The sequence below is a fragment of the Pleuronectes platessa genome, chromosome 13, assembly GCF_947347685.1.
Source record: "Pleuronectes platessa chromosome 13, fPlePla1.1, whole genome shotgun sequence".
Taxonomy (NCBI): domain Eukaryota; kingdom Metazoa; phylum Chordata; class Actinopteri; order Pleuronectiformes; family Pleuronectidae; genus Pleuronectes; species Pleuronectes platessa.
Window position 1 is genome coordinate 1,983,938 of NC_070638.1, and position 25,231 is coordinate 2,009,168.

Sequence of the window (25,231 nt, forward strand, 5' to 3'; positions counted from 1 at the left end):
AGCTCTCACACTTCAGCCTTGTTGGATCCACCCATCTTTAAAATGTACATGTGATGGGAAGAGAACATTTGGGACAAAATAGAACTGGGTGTGGACGAAGACAAAGGCTTATCAAGCTTTTGCAGATTCCAGTAAGAGGAGCAGCACTTTATAAAAAACAATTGGTAAAACAACTCTGGGTTTGTTGATGACCTTGTTCCTCAATTTCAGTTACATTTGAAAACATAGACAAACTGTGTCATATTAGAGAAGAGTCTGCTACAGATGCCTGATTTTAGGTTTTTTAATCTCTCTTTCATTCCTTGGAAAATAGTTTTAAAATGTTAAACCGTTTAGAAGGGATACAAAAAAACATCTGGATCCAACCAGTCAACAAACAAACCAACAACCAGGACAAAATAATATATTTCTTTCTGCATCATTTCCCCTCTCAGTGATAATGACTGTCTGAGCCGCTCTTTGTTAGAAGTGTCACTATGAGCTCCTGTCAGCTCGGGCACATCACCACATGTTGGTTCATCTCCAAGTGGTGATGTGAATTGCCTCTGCAGTGTTGTGGTCAGGCCATGGAGGTCCTGCTGTTCTGCTGGGGGGAGGTCAAGCAGCACCTGTAATGCCTTTCCTTCAAATGCCAAGACCAAGTGTGTGGCAGCCTCTTTGTTGCCCCAGCAGCTGTGCGATGCTGCTAGTGGAACTTGGGAGACTTACAGTTCTACCGGTTTCAACCTGTTGTACTTGGGCAGCTTTGCTGGTGACTTAGGTGATTTCTTTCTCCGTCCCACTTCCGACACCAACGTTGTGAGAGCGTGTGAGAATGAAAAGGCTGCACAGGGAATTCTTTTCAAAGCTCTTGACTTTCGACCCATTCACCGCACGACAGCCAGTTGAATGGTTTATTTACATTTAACATTCTCATGTGAACAGTGACTGAACTCCATCACAGACACTACATGTCACAATCATGGTTGTTGCACAAGTGAACCTAAATAAACACAACATTACCATCAAACAAAAACAAACCCACAAAATCCACATGAACCAAGTCTAACCATCCACTGAATATCAGTCAAAACAGCTAAACATCGCCTAACACATAAGAGTCCCATGAGCCTTTGCAACATGCTGTCCAATCAGAGCGTCCGGCTCACCGACTGCTACAATACATTAAAACAAACTGATGAAAGAGTCAAAGTATAAAAACACTACAGGTGAACGTTTGTTAACATGTTGTTTGAGCATTTTATCAGACAACCAATGACGTCTGTCATATCTGACACTTCAGCCTTGTTGGTTCCACCAATCTTTTGAATGCACATGTGATGGGAGGAGAATGAAAAAATAGTTGGACAGAATAGAACTGGGTGTGTACGAAGATGGAGGCTTATCAAGCTTTTGCGGATTCCAGTAAGAGGAGCAGCAATTTCCAAAATAGAACTGGGTAAACAACTGTTGAAAGAGTCAAAGTATAAAAACACTACAGGTGACAGAAATGTAATCATGACCAATCTCTAAAAACTAGAATTAGATCAAATGTGGTATGATAACAGGGATTTAGACATTTTAATGTTTTTTCAAGAATCAGCATGAGGAGGAGAAGAGTTGAAGCTGGACTCAGGAAGTCCAAACACAAACGGGGTTCATTTGAGACCGAGTGCAGGGTTTTGAAAGAGAGCATTATGAAATTTGTTATGAAATCAATAAGTCTCAATCTCAAACTGAAAGACCACGCTCATAAATAAAGAGAAGAAGAAAAAACACATTAAGGAACATTATTCTTTATTCAAACCTTCGTTCACACATTTCATCAGTAAAGTCTGTTCAGTGACTCTTGTTCAGTGAGTTCATTGAAACACAATCAGTTTGTTTCACCTCCATCTCACATGTGGAAAAGAAAAGAACAAATAATCATCTCATTGATGAGGATCAGGATCAACACAGGTTCTAAAACATCCCACAACCTGATTTCTACATTGATTCAGAAAACAACAGCAACATTAGATATTTCAAACACATTCATGTCAGTGTAATTATAGATTTGTGTCTTTACAAAGTGATAAGTAAATATGTGTGATAAAGGAAGGTCAGTGTTTGATTGACAGCTGATCTCTGTGCAGAGCAGAAACGTCACCACGAAGAACTTTGATCAACAAACGTGGAGACAAAAGAAGTTAAAGATTTAAACACAGAATCTAAATCACTGCTTTTAATGACTCGAGTCTATTTGAGTTAACGGAATTCAGCTTTGGATCCAAATAAATTAAGCCAAACTCCAGCATAGAGAGGCTCAGTGGATTCGGTATCGACTCTGTGGAGGAGAGTCATGGTGTCAGAGACGCTGTAGAAGGACAGAACACCTGCCCTGTGATACACTCCTACTCTGGAGGACACAGGATCTGACACTGGATTCTTGATTCTCTTTTGAACATAGTCATAACTGTCTTCATTACAACTTAACATCCAAGAATTAGCATAGTATCCAAATCTACACTTATCAGAGTTTCCTTCTCTACTGATATTATTGTCAGTGACTGCTACACCAACTGTTCCTCTCACCTCCACCTCCCAGTAACAAGGTGACTTCAGACTCTTATTACTCAGGACCTGACACGTATTAGTGAATCTGGCTGGGTGATCAGGATAAGGCCGTTGGTCTCTCATACGTTCAACTCTGTTTCCCTCAGATAATAACAGACATTTGTGTGCTGTGTTTGGATCCAGTGTGATTTCCTGTAAATATCTTAAGAAGTCAGCTCTGGTCTCTGGCTCTGGCTCCGGCTCCGGCTCCGGCTCCGGCTCCGGCTCCGGTTGTGGCTCCGGCTCCGGCTCTGGTTGTGGCAGCCCGAGCTCTCTCTCCCTCTCAGTGCTCTCTGGTGCATCTTGGAGTCCAAGGTTCTTCAGCTCCTCCGCTAAATCTGCCATGGTGCTTTTCTCCAGGACAGGCCTCTGTGTGAAGGTCTGTCTACACTGAGGACAGCTGTAGCTTCCTCTCTCCTCCTCTTTGTCCCAGTGGGTGTTAATACAGCTCTTGCAGAAGCTGTGTCCACAGACAGTAGTCACCAGATCCTTCAGTAGATCAAAAAACAGATCGAACATTAGAATCTTTCCTGCTCCAGCTGAACTCCTCTCTGAGCCATTTCCTTCCTCAGTGACAATCTCCAATGACAGATGAGTTTCACTGTCTTACCTTGAGCTCCGGTCTGTGTCTCTGCAGTGAATGAGGTCTGTCAGCTCTGACACTTCAGCCTTGTTGGTTCCACCAATCTTTTGAATGTACATGTGATGGGAAGAGAATGAGGATATATATGGGCAGAATAGAACTGGGTGTGTACGGAATGGGAGGCTTAATAAGCTTTTCCACATTCCAGTAAGAGGAGCAGCACTTTACAAAAAAAAATTGGTAAAACAATTCTGGGTTTGTTGATGACCTTGTTCCTCAATTTGTGGAGGAACAAGGTGGACGAAGACAAAGGCTTATCAAGCTTTTGCAGATTCCAGTAAGAGGAGCAGCACTTTATAAAAAACAATTGGTAAAACAACTCTGGGTTTGTTGATGACCTTGTTCTTCAATTTCAGTTACATTTGAAAACATAGACAAACTGTGTCATATTAGAGAAGAGTCTGCTACAGATGCCTGATCTTTAATCTCTCTTTCATTCCTTGGAAAATTGTTTAAAAATGTTAAACCGTTTAGAAGTGAAACAAAAAACCATCTGGATCCAACCAGCCAACCAACCAAACCAACATTACCACCCAACAAAAACAAACCCACAAAACCCACATGAACCAAGTCTAACCATCAACCGAATATCAGTAAAAACGGATAAACATCGCCTAACACATAACAGTCCCATGAGCCTTTGCAACATGCTGTCCAATCAGAGCGACCGGCTCACCGACCGCTACAATACATTAAAACAAACTGATGAAAGAGTAAAAGTATAAAAACACTACAGGTGACAGAAATGTAATCATTATCACACTTTAAAAACTAGAATTAGATCAAATCGTGGTTTGATAACAGCACGTTTGAAGTTTGGATTTAAAGGAAGCTTCTGACTCAGCCTGCTTTATTTCCTCAGGTTGATTCAGAGACTCAGACTCTTGTTTATAAATCTCTGTCCCCCTCAGTGTGAAGCTGAGCTGTCACAACAGCACCTGCAGCCAGAGATGATACAGACTCACAGCAGAGTTAATGGAGTTCTGAAGGAGAACAATGACAAAGAGCAAAGGAACCATGTCAACAACTGTTCAACTTCTATCAAAGAAAATGATAAACTGCTCAAACGGTTTCTATATAATACAAGTGACACCAGAGTTCTTTCTGTTCTGAACCAGTTGGATGAAGTTTGTCTGTGACGGAGCAAAGAGTCGATCCCAGTCGACAGGAACCTGATCCTGAGTGTTTTTATCGTTTACTGTTTTAACTCTGCAAAAATTACAAAACCTCCTCAAAGCAGCAAAGTTTGTTTTGTGGGTTAAACCTCGGACAAATTTGGTGTCAAGAAGTTTGGATCCAGTCTGGATTCAAACTGTTCGACCCAGGACCGTCTGTCCGTGAGGTGACAACGTGAAACACTGAAGCAACACAACAAACTCGTTGTGAGGTTTTATCCTCATTACAATGAACAGCACGATAAACGGATGACCTCAAGTCCACAACATCACAATATCTCCAATATGTGGCTTGTGTGTCAGGACTCAACTCAACGTCTTCACCCTGAAACTTCACCAAACCATTACATTCCTCAGTGACAATGACCAATGACAGATGAGTTTCACTGTGTTAGATTGAGCTCCGGTCTGTGTCTCTTTAGTGAATGAGGTCTGTCAGCTCTCACACTTCAGCCTTGTTGGTTCCACCCATCTTTGAAATGTACATGTGATGGGAAGAGAATGAGGAAACATTTGGGACAAAATAGAACTGGGTGTGGACGAAGACAAAGGCTTATCAAGCTTTTGCAGATTCCAGTAAGAGGAGCAGCACTTTACAAAAAACAATTGGTGAAACAACTCTGGGTTTGTTGATGACCTTGTTCCTCAATTTCAGTTACATTTGAAAACATCGACAAATGGTGTCATATTAGAGAAGAGTCTGCTACAGATGCCTGATCTTTAATCTCTCTTTCATTCCTTGGAAAATTGTTTACAAATTTTAAACCGTTTAGAAGTGAAACAAAAAACCATCTGTATCCAACCAGTCAACCAACCAAACCAACATAACCACCCCCAAAAAAAAAAAAAAAACACAAAACCCACATGAACCAAGTCTAACCATCAACCGAATATCAGTCAAAATGGATAAACATCGCCTAACACATAATAGTCCCATGAGCCTTTGCAACATGCTGTCCAATCAGAGCGACTGGCTCACCGACCGCTACAATACATTAAAACAAACTGATGCAAGAGTCAAAGTATAAAAACACTACAGGTGACAGAAATGTAATCATGATCACACTTTAAAAATTAGAATAAGATCAAATCGTGGTTTGATAACAGCACGTTTGAAGTTTGGATTTAAAGGAAGCTTCTGACTCAGCCTGCTTTATTTCCTCAGGTTGATTCAGAGACTCAGACTCTTGTTTATAAATCTCTGTCCCCCTCAGTGTGAAGCTGAGCTGTCACAACAGCACCTGCAGCCAGAGATGATACAGACTCACAGCAGAGTTAATGGAGTTCTGAAGGAGAACAATGACAAAGAGCAAAGGAACCATGTCAACAACTGTTCAGCTTCTATCAAAGACAATGATAAACTGCTCAAACGGTTTCTATATAATACAAGTGACACCAGAGTTCTTTCTGTTCTGAACCAGTTGGATGAAGTTTGTCTGTGACGGAGCAAAGAGTCGATCCCAGTCGACAGGAACCTGATCCTGAGTGTTTTTACCGTTTACTGTTTTAACTCTGCAGAAATTACAAAACCTCCTCAAAGCAGCAAAGTTTGTTTTGTGGGTTAAACCTCGGACAAATTTGGTGTCAAGAAGTTTGGATCCAGTCTGGATTCAAACTGTACGACCCAGAACCGTCTGTCCGTGAGGTGACAACGTGAAACACTGAAGCAACACAACAAACTTGTTGTGAGGTTTTATCCTCATTACAATGAACAGCACGATAAACGTAATGACCTCAAGTCCACAACATCACAATATCTCCAATATGTGGCTTGTGTGTCAGGACTCAACTCAACGTCTTCACCCTGAAACTTCACCAAACCATTTCATTCCTCAGTGGCAATCACCAATGACAGATGAGTTTCACTGTGTTCTCTTGAGCTCCGGTCTGTGTCTCTGCAGTGAATGAGGTCTGTCAGCTCTGACACTTCAGCCTTGTTGGTTCCACCCATCTTTAAAATGTACATGTGATGGGAAGAGAATGAGGAAACATTTGGACTAAATAGAACTGGGTGTGGACGAAGACAAAGGCTTATCAAGTTTATCCAGATTCCAGTAAGAGGAGCAGCAATTTCCAAAATAGAACTGGGTAAACAACTCTGGGTTTGTTGATGACTTTGTTCCTCAATTTCAGTTACATTTGAAAACATCGACAAATGGTGTCATATTAGACAAGAGTCTGCTACAGATGCCTGATTTTAGGTTTTTTAATCTCTCTTTCATTCGTTGGAAAATAGTTTTAAAATGTTAAACCGTTTAGAAGTGATACAAAAAACAATCTGGATCCAACCAGCCAACCAACCAAACCAACATTACCACCCAACAAAAACAAACCCACAAAACCCACATGAACCAAGTCTAACCAACAACCGATTATCAGTAAAAACGGATAAACATCGCCTAACACATAACAGTCCCATGAGCCTTTGCAACATGCTGTCCAATCAGAGCGACCGGCTCACCGACCGCTACAATACATTAAAAGAAACTGATGAAAGAGTCAAAGTATAAAAACACTACAGGTGAACGTTTGTCAACATGTTGTTTGAGCATTTTATCAGACAACCAATGACGTCTGTCATATCTGACACTTCAGCCTTGTTGGTTCCACCCATCTTTGAAATGTACATGTGATGGGAAGAGAATGAGGAAACATTTGGACAGAATAGAACTGGGTGTGTACGAAGACAAAGGCTTATCAAGCTTTTGCAGATTCCAGTAAGAGGAGCAGCACTTTATAAAAAACAATTGGTAAAACAACTCTGGGTTTGTTGATGACCTTGTTCCTCAATTTTCAGTTACATTTGAAAACATCGACAAATGGTGTCATATTAGAGAAGAGTCTGCTACAGATGCCTGATCTTTAATCTCTCTTTCATTCCTTGGAAAATTGTTTAAAAATGTTAAACCGTTTAGAAGTGAAACAAAAAACCATCTGGATCCAACCAGTCAACAAACCAAACCAACATTACCACCCAACAAAAACAAACCCACAAAACCCACATGAACCAAGTCTAACCATCAACCGAATATCAGTAAAAACGGATAAACATCGCCTATTACATAACAGTCCCATGAGCCTTTGCAACATGCTGTCCAATCAGAGCGATCGGCTCACCGACCGCTACAATACATTAAAACAAACTGATGAAAGAGTAAAAGTATAAAAACACTACAGGTGACAGAAATGTAATCATGATCACACTTTAAAAATTAGAATAAGATCAAATCGTGGTTTGATAACAGCACGTGTGAAGTTTGGATTTAAAGGAAGCTTCTGACTCAGCCTGCTTTGTTTCCTCAGGTTGATTCAGAGACTCAGACTCTTATTTATAAATCTCTGTCCCCCTCAGTGTGAAGCTGAGCTGTCACAACAGCACATGCAGCCAGAGATGATACAGACTCACAGCAGAGTTAATGGAGTTCTGAAGGAGAACAATGACAAAGAGCAAAGGAACCATATCAACAACTGTTCAGCTTCTATCAAAGACAATGATAAACTGCTCAAACTGTTTCTATATAATACAAGTGACACCAGAGTTCTTTCTGTTCTGAACCAGTTGGATGAAGTTTGTCTGAGACGGAGCAAAGAGTCGATCCCAGTCGACAGGAACCTGATCCTGAGTGTTTTTATCGTTTACTGTTTTAACTCTGCAGAAATTACAAAACCTCCTCAAAGCAGCAAAGTTTGTTTTGTGGGTTAAACCTCGGACAAATTTGGTGTCAAGAAGTTTGGATCCAGTCTGGATTCAAACTGTACGACCCAGGAGCGTCTGTCCGTGAGGTGACAACGTGAAACACTGAAGCAACACAACAAACTTGTTGTGAGGTTTTATCCTCATTACAATGAACAGCACGATAAACGTAACGACCTCAAGTCCACAACATCACAATATCTCCAATATGTGGCTTGTGTGTCAGGACTCAACTCAACGTCTTCACCCTGAAACTTCACCAAACCATTTCATTCCTCAGTGGCAATCACCAATGACAGATGAGTTTCACTGTGTTCTCTTGAGCTCTGGTCTGTGTCTCTGCAGTGAATGAGGTCTGTCAGCTCTGACACTTCAGCCTTGTTGGTTCCGACCATCTTTGAAATGTACATGTGATGGGAGGAGAATGAGGAAACATTTGGACAGAATAGAATTGGGTGTGTACGAAAATGGAGGCTTAATAAGCTTTTCCAGATTCCAGTAAGAGGAGCAGCACTTTACAAACAAAGAACTGGGTGTGTATGAAGACAAAGGCTTATCAAGCTTTTCCAGATTCCAGTAAGAGGAGCAGCACTTTAAGATGAAACCTGGATTAAAACTTTGATTTGATTTGAGTTGTATAATACATGTTGACACCTTTTGGATTTGTTGATGACTTTGTTCCTCATTTTAGTTACATTTTACTTTTTATCTGTTATAACATTGATAAAGTAGAATGGTTCTCAGTTGAGCCCCTCCTCATCTGGAAATATGCATTCAGTGGGGAAATTGTTCAAAATATCAACAATCAAACAAACAATCCAAACAAACCAACTAATCAACCGACTAACCAATAAACCAACGAACAAAAGATCCGGTGTTTTGTTTGTCAACATTTTATCAGACAACCAATGCTGCTGTTGTTTTTAATGTCTCTGTCTGACTCTATGGTTTTTTCGTGTCTTTCCTCCAGAGAGGTTCATTGAGAAAGTTTTGAAGAACGTTGGAAGGCAGCATGTGGACGTGGACAACCTGTCGCTGCATGACCTGGACCAGCTGTCCAGCCTGATCGCTGACGCTCTGCAGGTGGTCGACAAGGACCAAGGACCAAACAGGGGCCTGACGCAGGCTAGAACCAGACCAAGAGACCTGGAGGGAGAGCTGAGGAATGATGAGGAAGAAGAAAAAGAGGAGGAGGCGGCTGCCAGAGATGAGGAAGAGGAGAAGCTGTTGGCAAATGCTCCAACGCTGAAACCTCAGGGGAGCACTCCTATAGTGCCGGCAGAGCTTCAAGGTAATTTTATGGTGAATTATTTTGTGTTTTTACACAATTAAAAGTATTGAGCCAAAGCTGGAAAGCAGGTCGATAGTACAAGCATAAGTGTGAAGGCTGGACTAAACAAAAAAGCAGTGTTCAAATAGCTTGTCTCTAGAGTGTAATATAAAAATCAATGTGAAAATAAAGAGATGTCTTGTTTAGCTCTATTCAAACAGCTAGTTCTAATGGTTCAGTGTCCACTGAGACCACTCCAAGATTTAAAAAATGTAAAACTATGCTTAAATGTCCCTAAGTCATAGCTTACAAGTTGCTAAAAGTAATGATACAACAACATGGCAAAATTAACTCCCTGGCTTATTTAGGAGCTTGGAAGTCTACAGTTGTTTAACAGGTTCTGATGTTTTTTCAGCATTTATTAGAAGAATATGTGAAAAAACTAAAAACTTCATTCAATCTATGTCTTTGTACCAACAGTGCGCCACACGGAGGCCGAAGAGCAAAATGTGAAGGACACGGTAAGCCTTCATCAGTCAGTCGGAAAAAACTACTTCTTTAATAAACTGTACTTTATTGTAGATTATTGTGGAACAGAGCAGTTCAAATTCTGTATGAGGAAGGAAATGAGCCCCACAACCTGCAGGTCGGGTGAAAGTAAATCAAGATCCATACATATTATTATAATAGATTGAAATTAAAACGTGCAAATTGGTTTTCCTGTCTTGTATGCCGGTTTTGTTCCCTGACACTGTACGTTCTCGCCCTCGATTCTTTGACATGTTTTTCAGGCAGAGGACGGAAGCCTGCTCACCAAACTTCTCGCCTACTTGGACAAAACTTCCCTCAACGCCTCCCCGTCAGCAAATAACTGGCATGATGTAGCCATCGAGACACCCAGAGGCCATCCGGTGGGGCTGGAAAACGTCCAGAGTCGGACCAGCCAGGTTGGGGTAGCGGTGCAGAAGAAGGACGCTGCTCAGTCTGTTGAGGAGGTGTCGGAGGTGCAGGGCTGGATCAAGGAGGTGGCGCCCCCGCCTGCCGCGCTCGTGTACGAGGAGCCGCACAAGAAGACGATGCATGTTCCGGAACTTCAGCTGGACGTCAAAGACGGCAGGAAGAAGGCTGAGGATGACGTCTTCGGTTACGTTATCACCGACACTGAGTGAGTACAAATAATCTGACATAGAACGGGCACAGGGGTGTTGAATACTTTCCCAAAGGTGGTTATGTTTCCAACTGTGTTTACTAATAAGCAGGTTTACACTAAACCTACTCAGGTGATTTCCATGGAAGTTTGTGACGGGGCGGGACATGTCACAGGGGAGTTGTTTCTCACATAATTAATACAATACAATCCATGGTGGCAGCATGTGGTCAGAGGATGTTTCTCTCACATGCAGCAGATTCCGAGGTTCACAGAAGAAAAGCAGAAACTGTGAGGTCTGATCATCTGCGTGGACAGTAAAAACTTTATGGACGAGAGAACTACAAACACCAAGCTAGAGATCCTGTTTTCAGGGAAGAAGTGAAACACTTTTTTATTTAGCTTGTTATGAATGTGGCAGAACAAATTAGAATATGATGGCCGTTACAGTCTAGATCAGGGGTTTTCAACTGGTTTTGTCCTAGGGACCACCATTCTGACTAGAATGTGATCCGCGGCCCACTGATGTGCCTACGTGTGTGTGTGTGTGTATGTGTGTGTATGTGTGTGTTTGCGCAAGTGGATAGAAAGAAGTATTAACATTTGGTTTTCCATGTTGTTTTATTTAAAAACCTCAAACAAATCTACAAATGTGTAAAAAACAAATAAACGGTAGATTTTCAGTGCTTAATAATTGAAAACAAAATTTAAATGCAGTTTGTAGTTGTACTGCATCTCAGAACCATATGCACGTAAATATATAACGTTCGTGATTTAAATGTACAGACATGTAGCTGACATGTTGAGAGAACGTTAAAGTAACAATGATCAATAACAATCAACATAAACTGGGGCTACAACTGAAGAGGGAAGATGACAAAGTAATGCAGAATATGTCACAAATGATAATCATACAATATCACACAAACAATTGAGGCCTACTTAAGTTTAACCTCATGATCACCAGCAGCAAATCCCACCTACTGCGTGAGTAGTACTTCTTGGTGGGTGTGTCTAGAGCTCTCCTAAGAAATTGTTTCTAAACCAGCGAACGTGGTAAAGTTGACTGTTATTGCAATTAATTATTTTGGCTATAATGCCAATTTATTTTACTTATTACAAAGTATTTGTTTTTCACTCTTTTGTTTTATTTAATATTTTCATTATTAATTCTGCCCTTTTGGGCCTTCTTTTTGGGAAAATAAAAATTCCCATCATACAAACTACATCTCCAAGACCTCCTGAGAGTTTTTCTACCTAGCTCAACCGCTCTTCTACATCTACCTTTAACACACATGCACAGGGGGAAACTACTGGCAGTTTCTAGCCCTAAGCCGGTTAAAAGGTTCCCCTCATCACCTTTATATTATTTTAGACATATTTTCCTTATTTTAAATATTTTTCACGATATTCAAGAGTAATCTGGAAATGACTTGAAATTTCACAGCAAATTTCGCGGACCCCCTGTAGTTCCGTCGCGGACCATTAGGGGGCCGCGGACCCCCTGGTTTAAAACCCCTGGTCTAGATCATTTATGGGAAACACTGCTTTGACGTGGAGAGATAGAGCTTCAGCCTTGGTGGAGGTATGTAAACCCTCCTAGGCATTTAATTGGTGTTTGTTTGGGAGTCAGCCGGATTACGAAATAACTACTCGTAGAAGGGAAGGTGTCTGGGCTTGACAATTGTGGTGTGGGTCCGTTTTTCATTTGATATCTGTACTAGAAGAGCATCTTTATGGCTTCATTTCAAATCCATCGGGCTGGTGTTCAAATATTATTCGGGCAGAAACGAAGAATATTGATAAAACAGGTTTTCCGAACCTTTAAAACAGTTTCTATGATAGCAGGTCTTGAGTAAGTAAGTATAACGTAAGTATTTCCAAAATGAAACAGTTCTTGCTTCCTCTTCTCAGGTTTTTCATTTGCTTAAGTTTGGAGAAATCTTCAATCAGCAGAAGCTGCACTTTGACAGGAAGTAGCAGATGCCAATACGTGGAGCCACAACTCCTGTAACTTCATGAAACGGGCTCAGAAGCTGCGTGTCTCTGATCGTAGGTGAAGTGGAAGGTGTAAGATGTCCGCTGTCACTTCTGCACTCCAGACGTCGGGTCTCCAGTGAACTCAGCGGATTCCTCTCTTACCCTTTCACAGCGACTCTTCAAAGTGCCTCTTGACATTTCCGTGAGATGGCTGAACTTCAGAAGAACACCAAAGTTGTCCTTGACAGTTCACATTGTGTCAGATCTCTCCTCGAGACAGCCACGTGCAACATCAACCACAACATGAGGGAAAAGCCACTTTCACGACTTCGTAACCAGGAGGAAAAAGACTCTTCGTTGGCCTCATAGAGAAGAACCTCTTATGTGAAGCCTGGTTGTCTCACCTCACTGTCCACATCTTTTTATGCATTTTCTGGTGTCCTCCCAGCCAATCATCATCAAGCCTACATTTTTTTAAATATTAAAATACTTTATATTTACATCAGGAACGGGTCCTCTCTACGGAGGCAGCCATGTTTTTTTTTTTTACAGTAGCCCAGACTGGACAAACTAAACCTTTTGAGTTTTTATGACAACTGAAGCTACCACAGGTTCTCCTTCATGTTTGGGGGGTTGGGGACATGCAACATGTCACTTTGCCACTAGATGTCACTATACTCGACACACTGAACCTTTAATCCAGGCAGTAGATGCTGAGATATGTACAATATGAAAGTTCAGGGACAATCTCCAAAATGTGGGATTCATCATCTGGGCCCATGGATATCTGTCCCACACATAATGACAACCCAAGAGTGGTTTAGATGTTTATCTAAAAAGAACAAATGCCAACCTCATGGTGGCGCCACTGAGGAAGATCAAGGGATCACAACTCATCAGGTTAAAGTTGTTTCAGCTCCTCTAGTTGTTTGACACGCTGCAGAGGCACCAGAGGCCAGAGGAGGAATCAAACACCGACGGGCTGCACGCTGCAGAGCTTGCTGCATAAATAAAACAACGTCGACTGTACGATTATGATTTTTTTTTATTTTGCGCAACAGTCTTCAAAGTCTTCAAATATCTATTCTCTGATGGTAAACGTGTTTACAGCATGTGGTCTGAAATCGGCTCCACCTATATTCTGGTTGCACTGCTGCTGCAATTTTGAAACTAATGTTATAATAATATAATACATCTGGCATCTGTTACTTTTATTTTAGATTATTAACCTCCTGTTCTTTTTTCCTCTTTATTCCCTGTCTGCCCCCCCCCCCCCCCCCCCCCCCTTGCTGATCAGTGGGCTCCAGACGGACGAAGGCCTCCACCTGATGGAGATCCTGGCTCGCAGGGCCAGGATCCAGATGACCGACTTTGCCGAGCTCTCGTACGTACAACAGCTTTTTGAAAGTTTATTTATTTGGTCAGTTCCGCTCAGTGCACATGACGCCTGCTGCTTCCTGCTGGGTTCACGCTGTTTGTTGTTGTTATGTTAGCGGTCAAACCTAAACCATCGCCGTGTTGAGGAGTTATAAATAAAGGCATTTTAATACTTAGAATGTCCTTTTCACAAATATATCTGTCCAATAATGTAAAAGCTCCTCTGGACGTGTAAACGTGTAACCCGTCTCTGTAACATTTCAAAATCACAAATGACTTCATCCTCAGACGAGAACCACGGTAGGAGTCAGAGGTCAGCCGGTGACTCATCGTCCATTTTGTACTCAACGCTCCCGACAACAACCCTTTTCCACCTGTGGGCTCGAGTGGGCGTCAATTTCCTCGCAGGCCGAGCGTCGCCTTCCGAAGCTCCGCGGATATCTGTGGTGACAGCGAGTCAGAACGGAGAGGGAGAACTGGTGGGATCAAAACACAGAGATTTTGCCCGTGGCACGAGGAAGAAGGAAGAGAAGACGATGCCCTCGCTGTCGAAGTCCAAGGACGCAGCCTTCATTTTCATTCCGTGGACATGTCTTCCTGCTCTGGGGGGGGGGGGGGGGGGGAGAGAGAAAGCAACGAGAGCTGCTTACTTTATTGAGGCGTTGGATTGGAGCCGCTGCTGAATTCAAAAACTTATTAATGATTCTGAACTCCTTCTGACCTGACACCCCCCCCCCCCCGTCACTCATTCTCTACCTATTCCTCTCAGTCTTTGCTTCGATCTATTTCTCAGTTTCTTCTTCTTCGTCTTTTCTCCTCATTTTACTTCTTTCTTAGTTTGTGTGTGTGTTTGTGTGTGTGTGTGTACTAAAGAAATATGTGTGTGTGCACTAATGGTTTTTCATGCAGTAAATTAAACAACCTATTTAAGAGAACATAAATTAACCTCAGAGAGAGGAAACGTTATGAATTCATGTGTACAGTCATGTATTTGTGAAGTGGATTGGGTCACTTGGATTGGGCAAGATTTACACACACGCTCTCTCTCTCTCTCCCTCTCTCTCTCTCTCTCTCTCTCTCTCTCTCTCTCTCTCTCTCTCCCCGCCCCCGCCACCCGGCCTCGTTGTTCTTGCGGCACCTCACCGTGCTGCTCGCTGCTGTATCGAGTCCCTGGGTGGCCCGTACTGTTCTCCTGTTCTAATGCACCTTTTGTCTTTGTTCCTCCATTCTGGGAATGACGGGGGGGGGGGGGGGGCTATACACGGGGGCGAGTGATGGATTGGAGGCAGAGAAAGCAAGAGAGCGACAGAGAGAGAGAGAGAGAGAGAAGGCCGGGGGTCTCTTTTGTTGCGAGCGCAGTGAAAGCCCAGCAGGGGGAGCCGCCTTGACAATTTGTCAGAGGCGCCACGCTTCTATTCCGAGGCCGCTCGGCTCCTCGGCTCTGTGGCAATGGCAGTCACCTTAAGCCCAGAGACAAAGGCTTTAAATTGACTGGGGGCCTGCCGACACTCCTGATTTACCCAGCATGCCTCTGGTTTTATTCTCCTTGCCCCCCCCCAGAACACTAGCTACTGTTTTTGGAGCTTTTTTTCCTCCTTAATCTTTTTTAAAATCTCTTAAATCCCTTATAGATGCCATTATTTAAATTCAAAGGCGAGACAAGGATGACGTGTAAATGGTATCTTCAATCTTAGTTGACCTACTTGATATCAAAAAGCCTTTTGACTGATACTCGTTTGCAGAAGTTTTAATTTTTTGCCTTTATTGGATATAGTGCACGTTGGAGGTTTCAGTAGCGTGGAAGCATTGCAACTCACAATCAGCCTGAACTACTTTACTGACAAAGTGAAAAATATCATGCTAACACAACCATATAAGTAGATTTGCAATTTTACATCCATACAGTCAGCATTACCTCAGTGGAGGTAGATCTTAATCCCTCATTCATGCAGTTATTTATTTTTGAAGTGGTACACAACCTTATCTGACTCGAAATATTAAAAAAAGCCATATTGTCCCAAACTGCTCTTATTGATAATTGTCTGTTTTTTGATGAGCTGCTTTTGAAGGTTAGTTTTAACTGTACAGAGCTTCACATGTATGTGTCGCTCTGTGTTTCCTGCCGGTGCATGTATCCGTCATCTCGGCCCCGGCTCAGTCTCCCCTTCATCCGTTCACCAGGCAGCCTCACCGCAGGCCCCGCGACCTTCCACCTCCCACAGCCGCGCCGGATTAGCATATTACAACAACAGAAACGCCTGTGAACAAAGTAGTGAGTGACCCGTGCGACCTCAGCCACTGGAAAGACAACAAACCTTCCCTTTTTTCTAGCAGTGTCCTCTCGGGGGGGGGGGGGGGCCTGCAGCAAAACTTCCACACCGGCAGCATCGAGTGTGAATCACAAAGATGAGCCTACACACTGCGGCAGAGCACAACACAAACCTGGAGAATGACTCACACCCTTACGTTTCATTTGGAGCAGTTCGATATTGATTGGATAAAACTGATGCTGAGCGCTTTCAGCAGAGCGGCCTTGGAAATGTCGAGGGCGACTCAGCGGGCGGGGGGGGGGGGGAAGCGTTGATGTGGGTGGCTTCGCCGAGCCTTCGACTGGAGCCGGCCACCGAATAATAATGGCTGTTGTGTAACCATCCCTGTGTAGACGAGAGGGTGGAGGTGATGTAATGTCTGTCTGAGCTGAAGGGTCATATCAGAGAGCTGCCACTAGGGGGAGAGAGTGGGCCTACAGTGGCTTCATGTGAGGATGAGGAGGATCAAAGGGTTTGTCGACATCTTTATTCATCCTTGAGTTACAATTATGAGAATTTCAGCTTCTGAGTCCCTAAAACAATCGAGGAAAAGTCAACACAAAAAAAAAAAATTCAGTTCCACAATCAGCTGCTGCAGTAATTTGAGTCTTTAAAAGCTTCTCAGTGAAAACTGCCTTGTTTAACAATTCAACGGAGATTAAATATAAAACTTAAAAAAATCAATGGACTTTCATTGATTTTCAGAAAATTGGATTTGTGTCCCCGAGTAATAAACAAACATGAGGTTTTAAATAGTTAATATGAAGTGATTATCGAGGCTCTGGCACTTTTATGTTTCCACTTAGGGAATACAGTGTTTTTTATATCACACTTCATTTACAGCTTCTCACAGGGAGCGCTTCTTTTCTTGATCTCAGCTTTTACACTCAACTAAGATTCTCCCCAACATGTAAAGAAATGTTTAACTAATTGTAACCTAAGATTTGTTGTTGTCACTTTTTTATGTGCCACTTGTTTCACAACTACCTCCAGTAAGAAGGTCATGTTTTCACCCCTGTCCTGTTTGGTGATGGTTAACTGGTCTGGAATTTTGTGGTTAATTGGTTTGTTAGATGTTCTGTGATGGTTGGTTGGTGGGTTGTTTTGTGGTTGGTTAGTTGGTTGGTTTGGGGTGTCAGTAGGATTTTTCCAAAAACTACTGAACCAATTTCCATAAAACTTGGTTAAAGGATGGGAAATGTGCCAAGAAAGAACTTCAGGAATGTTTAATTTTTATTTTAACACTTACAGAAGCTTTTTTTTTTTACATTTCTTCTGATTTCCTAGAGCTCATTCATGGATCTTGATTAAAACAATCAGACATTAAGGGACTGATATCTATGAGCGTGTGTTATTTGGCTTGATTGAATATAAGAGGACTGATGGGCAGAGGTAAGAGCTCTACTGAGTCACTGAGGGATTTGAATTTGGATGCTGGAGCACATTTTGGTTCTATTACGTCTTTTCTTACGTTTTCTTTATCTTAGAGTTTTTCTGTTTTCCTAAAGTACAAGGATTTCATCTCCACTCCCACCGCCGACAGATTTATGAATCATTACCAACATTGTGATTTCAGGGTTTTAACCACAAACCATCCACTTTCATCTGAAGAAACATGAAAATAGAATAAGGATTGAGCTTCATCCGTCAATATCGAAGACAATATTTAGAATTTTCCAGGAAACATCCTTTCAGTTCAGCACATTAATCTTCGCTGCCGTAGTCACAGCTGAAGATCATATATGTCAGATAAAAGATGTTTTTGATCCCAATGTATTTTAAACTCATTTTATTCATCATTGATGTTGGAAAACTTCTTCAGGTAAAACAACAGTAGTGGGGTTTTATTGGATGATAACGTTTTTAAGCTGAATATATTGGTTAATAATGTATCTCATCATTAATGTTATATATCTTGTACTCTAACGTAAGTCTTAACATTTCAAAACATTAGTAATGGCTGCAGGAACTCCCCTCCTGTGAGCGCCTCTGCCTCAGTGAGTGACGTGGTTATTTACACGGCTCCTGGTTGATGTGGTGTCGTGGTGCGGCCGCTGCCCCGGGTGCATGAGGCCGACTGATGGAAATGTGATCAACCCAACACGAGTGATTTTTCCCTCTTCATCACACACAGACTGTTCCCTGCGCCTGCTGATGAATCGGTTCATGGATTTGACGAATACACAAGCTACCTCAACCTCAGAGGAGAAATGATGTTCAGGAAAATGAGCTGATGTGTTGTGTGGAGCTCCTCACACAGAACGGGTCTTATTCTGTGTTTTAGTGTCTTCAGCTGCTCAAATTTATGTTCAAATAAGAATCCTAAATAGATACAATGTGGATTACAGGACAGAACAGAGTAAAGGATTTTCTGATTTTCAGTTTTTTAATTAAAGCACTTAGCTTCACCCAGATTTCCCCCGGGTATCGTTCATTTGGTCCAGTCTGATTAGTTTGTTATTGCACCTTTTAAATGTGAGAGTGTAACATTATACTGCTGCATGAAAACCTGGTGGATGTTTGTGTTTTCTCTCATGCACTGACCTCAGGGCTCAGGAAACCTGCATGTCAGGGAATGTCAGACGACACCGGTTGATCCAAACGTTTGAAGACTCTGCAGAGTTGGTTTTTGTAAAAGTTGGTTTTGCATTAAGAGCCAGTGCCTCTGGATTCATTTAGAGAAATGTTGACCAATGACCAGGATTGAACAAACCTCTTTTAAATATATATTATCATTTTTGTTTCAATTGTAAATGCATTTGATTTAAGTTAAATATTCCCATACATATACAACATGCATAACCAGAATATCATCCAGTACAGTGCATTCCTCCAACAAATCCCAACAGCCTCTTTGTGAAGCCACATGTAAATTCACTAGATCCGGATTGTATTGGGATCTGCACCGAAATTTCGAACACACTCATAATTACCAGTCAGATTTTGACCCACATTTTATCAGGAATTTGTTCTTTTTTACAGAATAGTTAAAGCCCATTTTCATTTCACTTGTAAATGAACTGTATCTTAATTATGGTTAAATATCACTATACATGTATACTGTGTATTCTGTGCAAAGGGTAAAAGTACAGGTTGTAATAAAACCGAGAAAGGATGAATTCTGTTAAAAAGAAGCAACATTTACTTTTATTTTCTGCATTTATTTTAATTCTTCTTCCTGCTCCCATGACTCTAATTAAATTTTCAACTGACAGGACAGTTTTTTTCTCCTGAAGCTGAAGAGGCCCCGCCCACAGCCTCTGAAACCCACAATACAAAGTGCAGCAATTTAAATCCATCACCCTGAAAAAACACTTTTCTGAATGTGTGTGTGTGTGTGTTTTTTTTTAAACTCAGCCAGCAGCATTAGGGATAGGACCTGCTCCATTACTGATGTCACCATATTTTATAATAGTGTTGTTACAGTAGCAGCCACTTCCTATAGCGGCTCACCATGCATCCTGGAGGGGGACCCGGTGATAGATCTTCCTGCTGGGCCTTTAGTCTGAATTACAGCAGGAAAAACAAAAGGTTAATCACATTGGGGAGACTCCGCTCTGCCTCTGACCACCAGCTTCTCTCTGTGGCTCCCTCAGTATTTCAATTCAAGCTGCTTTATTGGCATGAATGTTGGATGCACAGAGGGGGGGGGGGGGCACCTTCCAAAGCACCTAGAGAAACAAAACCCGTCTCTCCGACCCCTTTCTGTCGTCTTCTTTTTTACATTTCTCGCTTTCCCAGTTTCTGTCACCTCAATTTACGTCTATGAGGACAATGTGCGTCGCAATCACCATATACGTCGAATCAAAATGTAAATGTATCATAAGCCGCTGGAATCACGTAGCAGAGCCGTCGTCTTGTCGATGACTAGGAATCCCCTCATCCCCCTTCTCTTCATTTCCCATCGTGCCTAAACGCCGGCGGCTGCATCACATTGAGATTCAAGAGGTTATCTCACTGTGGTGATGGGGATTGCAGAAGCCTAAAGGATCGCCACAGGTTAAAGCTTCTTCTTTTAAATTTTTTTCAGCTCCTTGTATGGCTTCGCTTTAATGAGCACAACTCCTCTCCCCCCCCCCCCCCCCCCCCCCCGGTTCTGATAAATAACCCCTCTCTGCCTCGGAGAGCAGATTCTGAGGAAGCCTCTGACTGTGTTTGTGTGTTTTTTGTGGTGTGTTTCACAGGGTGGTGGGCCCCGCTGTGACCTTCAGAGTGAGCCCGAACGCTCAGAACGTCAGCACCACAGATGTGGCCAACGTGGCTGGTAGGTTCTCCTCGGCTGAGTGATGTTCTCTTTATACTGACAGTGAAAAAGACAGGCCATTAACATCGGCTTGCTGCGGCACCTGAGGCCCCAGATGAAAATCTTTTGAAACTTATGACTCTTTTCTTTCTCCGGCTCCAGCTGAGAATTCAGCCACATCTTAGCTGGAACCTCATGACGACCTTATCTATTCCTTGGTGTTTGGTTTGGTTTAGTTTGGTTAACTGTTTGGTGTTGGTCCCTTTTCTTAAAGGCTGTGTTTGGTCACTTAAAGATTTCAACAACAAAAAAAACAGATGGCAAAGAAAGAGACACCGGAAATGCGTTGTGTCAGTTTATTGATTTATAAGCAAATATGAAGCTAACAGACCAAAACACCAATTCAACAAACCGAAGGGGAAAGTCAGTTTCTCTGCTTTATGTCTTTTACCCTCTTCACTCATATCCTGCTTGTTTACACTTCATTCTTGCTCCACAAGGAACCAGGAAATGCATAATTCCAAATCCTGCCTGCGTCTGTGGTCCGTTAAAACGTCCGTAAGGTTTTTACCATGTTCAGCAGGTCACTTGGTTTCAGTTACATTCACTGATTGGAGAAGAGATAACACAGAATTATTACGCTCGACCACTGCGGCAGAACTTTCAAGATGATTCTGTTTTCAATGGAAGATCAAACTTGGTCTTTGAAAGTAATTAATCCAGATTGAGCAACATTCATCACAATCATCTTGTTTAACTTCAATTTGTTTGGTTTAATCTCATTTCATTGTTTTCCTCCAGAGAAACATATCCAATAAAAGAACTGTGCAGTTCTAATCATGGTAAAATGAAAACACCTCATGGAAGGTGGTAGAATATCTCTACATGGGGGGGGGGCAGGATAACAGCAAGGATCTCACAATGGTGGTGCAACGAAAAGATTGTGAAAGATTTAATATGAGGCTTTAATATTGAGGTTTCAGAAAGTTGAGCTGCTGTTCAGGGATGCAGGGGCATGTAAACACGCTATCGGTGTTTCTCATCACGATGTCGGCTGGTGCATTATCGACTCTTCTGCAAAACAAAACCACGTTAAGATGAATGTAACATGGAGGAGAAAGTCTCAGTCCTTCCTGTCCACTGTAAACAAAGATGGACGACATGACAGCTCCTCAAAACTGAAGCCGAATCATCTTGATCGCCCTCTAATGGCTGACGGCAGTATAGCTCATAAAACCTACCTCCTCCATGTTAGGGGATGGATGTGTTACTTGGTTATTTGATTAGATCAAAACAGGCTGAGACTGACTCCTGATTGGTCGAGAGCTTGTGTCGGTGGGAAGTCCCCGAGCGCTGCCGCACAGACTGCAAAATGGCGGCAGCTGTACTCGAAATATTTTCTTAATTTTTGTACAATGGGAGGAAGTGGACGCGTATCATAGGTCTTGTAATGATGAGATGTAATGTGTGTGTGTGTGTGTGTGTGTGGGTGTGTTTGTGTGTGTGTTCTCACCATGCTACAGTGTGAGTCATGGTAATGAGACGAGGGTGTTGATGAAGTGGGAAATAAAGAGACGAGGAATGTTTGCCATTAGCCGAGCTGTCAGCGTCAGTCCAGTGAGAGAGAAGTTCTCCTGATGTTCCCTGGACACACACACAGACACACACACGCACACACACACACACACACACACACACAAAACAGCCACATCACCTGCACTGGGAAATTGGCCCTGTCAAAATAACTTACATGAGTAGCTCACTGTCATTTTTCTCCAAACATCTTATCCCTGCCTGATAATTGCAACTCCTGAACACACACACACACACACACACACACACACACACACACACACACACAAACACACACACACAATGTGCTGATTATGCAACCGCCCCTCTCCTGTTTTGGTGCTGTGTTGGTGGCGTTCTCATTTCCCGCCCGTCGCTCCGGCTCCGGCTCCGCGGGGTCACGGATGAGCCTCGATTGTTATTAATGCAAACATTTGACAGAACGTGCTCGAAATGAAATATGGCGTCCCCTCAGCTAAAGTGCAATGGTGTGGGCGGGCCATCTTTAAAGTGTCGTTTGTCATATTCAACTAGAATATCAATCCATCCCAAAGCAAACATTATCCCCGCTGGCTGTGGTTTATAGTGCTTTTCTGAAACATTAAGCTTTACACAGCCATTGTAATGACGTCTTTTTATCATCATTTATTGCCGCTCAGCAGCGATTGGTCGTCCATCTCTTCTGTCACAAACTGGTGTGTTTGGGTGGAATGCTTCTGGCAGCGGCTTAAAAAATAATTCACTTTTATTTGATTTAATCTGTGTGAAAAGATCAGCAAGACGTCCGAGTGCCAGAGAAACAAAGACTTATCCTGAGGAGAAGAATTCAGACGCCTCCTGGAGTCGTTCAGTCTTCTGTTGTGGTGTTGAGCTGTGTTAAAGTGGAGATACACAACTTTACAATGGACCGGAAATCTGTAGAGAGAAAATAGAAACGGACAAAACGAAGTTGTAAAAGTACTGGATGGGAATTTTGAGAATTAGAAAATGAAGCTCTGTTAATAGTGACCAAATCCTGTTTTTCATTATTGTGTCTTTTCAGATGTTTGGTAGCTACACAACTGTGTTTCATCTGCCCCCTGATCTGGACTCACAACAGGTTCCTCCTCAGATTGTGCCTCACAAACATTCACAGATATCGGATCAGCAGCTTTTGCATAATTCTGCTAAATATCAGAGAAACGCTGATGAAAAAAACATGATAATCACCTCCTTGGTAATTATTACAGTTGTTATCTGCACCAATAGACCCAATTAAAAAGAATACAGTTATTAAATAAATAGTAGTGTGTGCTTGTAGTAGTAAAAGCACATTTTTAACTATTTTTAATTTATTTAATAGAAAACCTGAGACCAGCCTGCAGCCTCACAGGAGTCCGGTTGAAACCCCCTTCTCACACTGGATCGATTGTGACCCCGGCCTCCCGGTGCCAAAAGGTCCAATAATGCAGCCAGGCCGGCCGGACCCGGTGCTGCATATTAAGAAGCCACGTTGCCACTTCTGTCACTGCGTGTCCCCATTGTGAGGGACTCCGGGCCCATCAGGGGCCATTGTCAAGCGTGGGGGTGGATGTCAAGACGGTGGGCAGCGAGGTGGTGACCCTCTTTGTCCGGTCGAGGATCGGGGGGGGGGGGGGGACCCGGAGGCTACTTCCAGCGGTGCGTCACGGCCGTGAGAACCAGACCCCTTGAATAGGCCGCGGGTCGGGGTCAGGCGAGCGGGCGGGTCAATTAGCACTTAGAGCAGGAGGAGAGCAAGCTGAGGGAGCTTCACCCCCGAGCCGTCTGTTCATCCCGTGTCTTCTCAGTTAATCCCGGCCACCACTTGTTTTTGCGTTCATGCTAATCAAGCGTCTCACACACGCCTGAGAGACGTCCTCTCTGGTGAAACGGACGGCGAGGACAGACGCCGCTCTCGCTCTTTTCCTCCCGAGTTAAACCAACCCTGTCATTGTCCTCTGTGGACAACGGGCAGTTGCTCAGTGAGTTGATGTCACTGTGTGTTGACGTGTAAATAATGTCCTCACAGAGAAGTGGCTATCAGTTTAATACGTTTAAAAGGACATTGACATCCCAGGAATGCTAACATGCTAATCAACGTGAGTAACCTCTCGGAAAAGTTCCTATCATTTGTGTCCAGTTCAAATATCGATTGAAGATTTGGGGGATTTAGTTAACAGACAAAGATCCTTGGAATCAGGGAGGTGGACGTTCAGAGAGACGTTCAGTGGCAGCGTCTGTGATGTCTGAACATTCTCTGACTCCTGATTGGTGCACGGAGGGTTTAAGTTACTTCAGGCGTCGGTGGCGTCCGGGCCTCCCCCCCCCCCATCATCGTTTTCATCCGTCCGAGTGGATTAGCATAGATCTCCTACGCGGACAGGACTGACCTTCACTGCAGCTAAACACTTGTCAAAATGCCAAATGGAATTACTGAGCCTCTTTAGGTCAAAGTAATGTGTTTCATCTACCTCACTTTGCCCCGGTTATTGATGTGCAGCCCTGGGACCCCGGACTGAGGTCGAGTCCCCGCTCTCTCCCCTCTCGATGCTCCTCACACGTGGTTGTCTGCAGCTATAACCAAGCAAAGTGGTCCGATTGTTGCGTAGTGTCGTGCACGTGCAGGTTGTGCGTTGCTGCACTGCTACATGTCAGATCCTGTGTTTCCCTCACACTGTCTTTAACATCATGGACATCAGGTCTGGAAAGTTTCACCTCCATTGTGCTGCCTGACATCAGCCTTCTCTCCACGGAGCCGACAACTGACTATAAAAAACACACAACTGCATTTTGTATCAGGTGTGTGTCAAATCGTTGACTCTCCAGCCAGATGAGGATTTCTCATTGCTCAGATATGAACCGTTTCTTCCAGTAGACGTGTGTAACGGTCACATTCGACAACCTGTCCACACACACACACACTGTCATTAGTAGCACGGCCGACTGATTTTGTGTCGTGGCCGTCACTGCGTGGAACTCCGCTTCCTTGTTCCCTGTTGATGGTCGGAGTGATTGCACTGGAAGCCGCTCTGACGTGGAGATCCATGCAGCGATCGGCCCGGGCCCTTCAGGAGCCGGCCGATCCATTCCAGTTAACTTCATCTCAGTTCACCTGCTAATCGCTTTCCCACCGCACGCCGACGGCTCATCGATCTGGAGAAGTTCCTCTCAACTGCCGCTGAAGAGACGGATCTGAAGAGTGAGAGAGTGAGGACCTGTGACACCATGCAGCGATTTTTATCTCTTC

General features: G+C 43.1%; 1 protein-coding gene and 1 long non-coding RNA gene across 2 annotated transcripts in view; one reads left to right on the forward strand and one right to left on the reverse strand.

Annotated features, from left to right (window-relative positions):
* Window positions 1–20,597, forward strand: part of LOC128454471 (receptor-type tyrosine-protein phosphatase N2) — a 64,974-nt gene extending 44,377 nt beyond the window's left edge. The window contains exons 7-12 of the mRNA XM_053437882.1: window positions 9,057–9,377; window positions 9,837–9,877; window positions 10,148–10,521; window positions 13,781–13,867; window positions 20,354–20,433; window positions 20,575–20,597. Coding sequence (XP_053293857.1) covers window positions 9,057–9,377; window positions 9,837–9,877; window positions 10,148–10,521; window positions 13,781–13,867; window positions 20,354–20,433; window positions 20,575–20,597 — 926 coding nt within the window. The remainder of the gene's footprint in view (window positions 1–9,056; window positions 9,378–9,836; window positions 9,878–10,147; window positions 10,522–13,780; window positions 13,868–20,353; window positions 20,434–20,574) is intronic.
* Window positions 2,981–3,322, reverse strand: LOC128455175 (uncharacterized). The gene is made up of 2 exons (XR_008341689.1): window positions 3,185–3,322; window positions 2,981–3,063 (listed from the first exon to the last, which is right to left on the reverse strand). It is a non-coding gene; the product is annotated as an uncharacterized LOC128455175 (long non-coding RNA).
* Window positions 20,598–25,231: the final 4,634 nt, after the last annotated feature.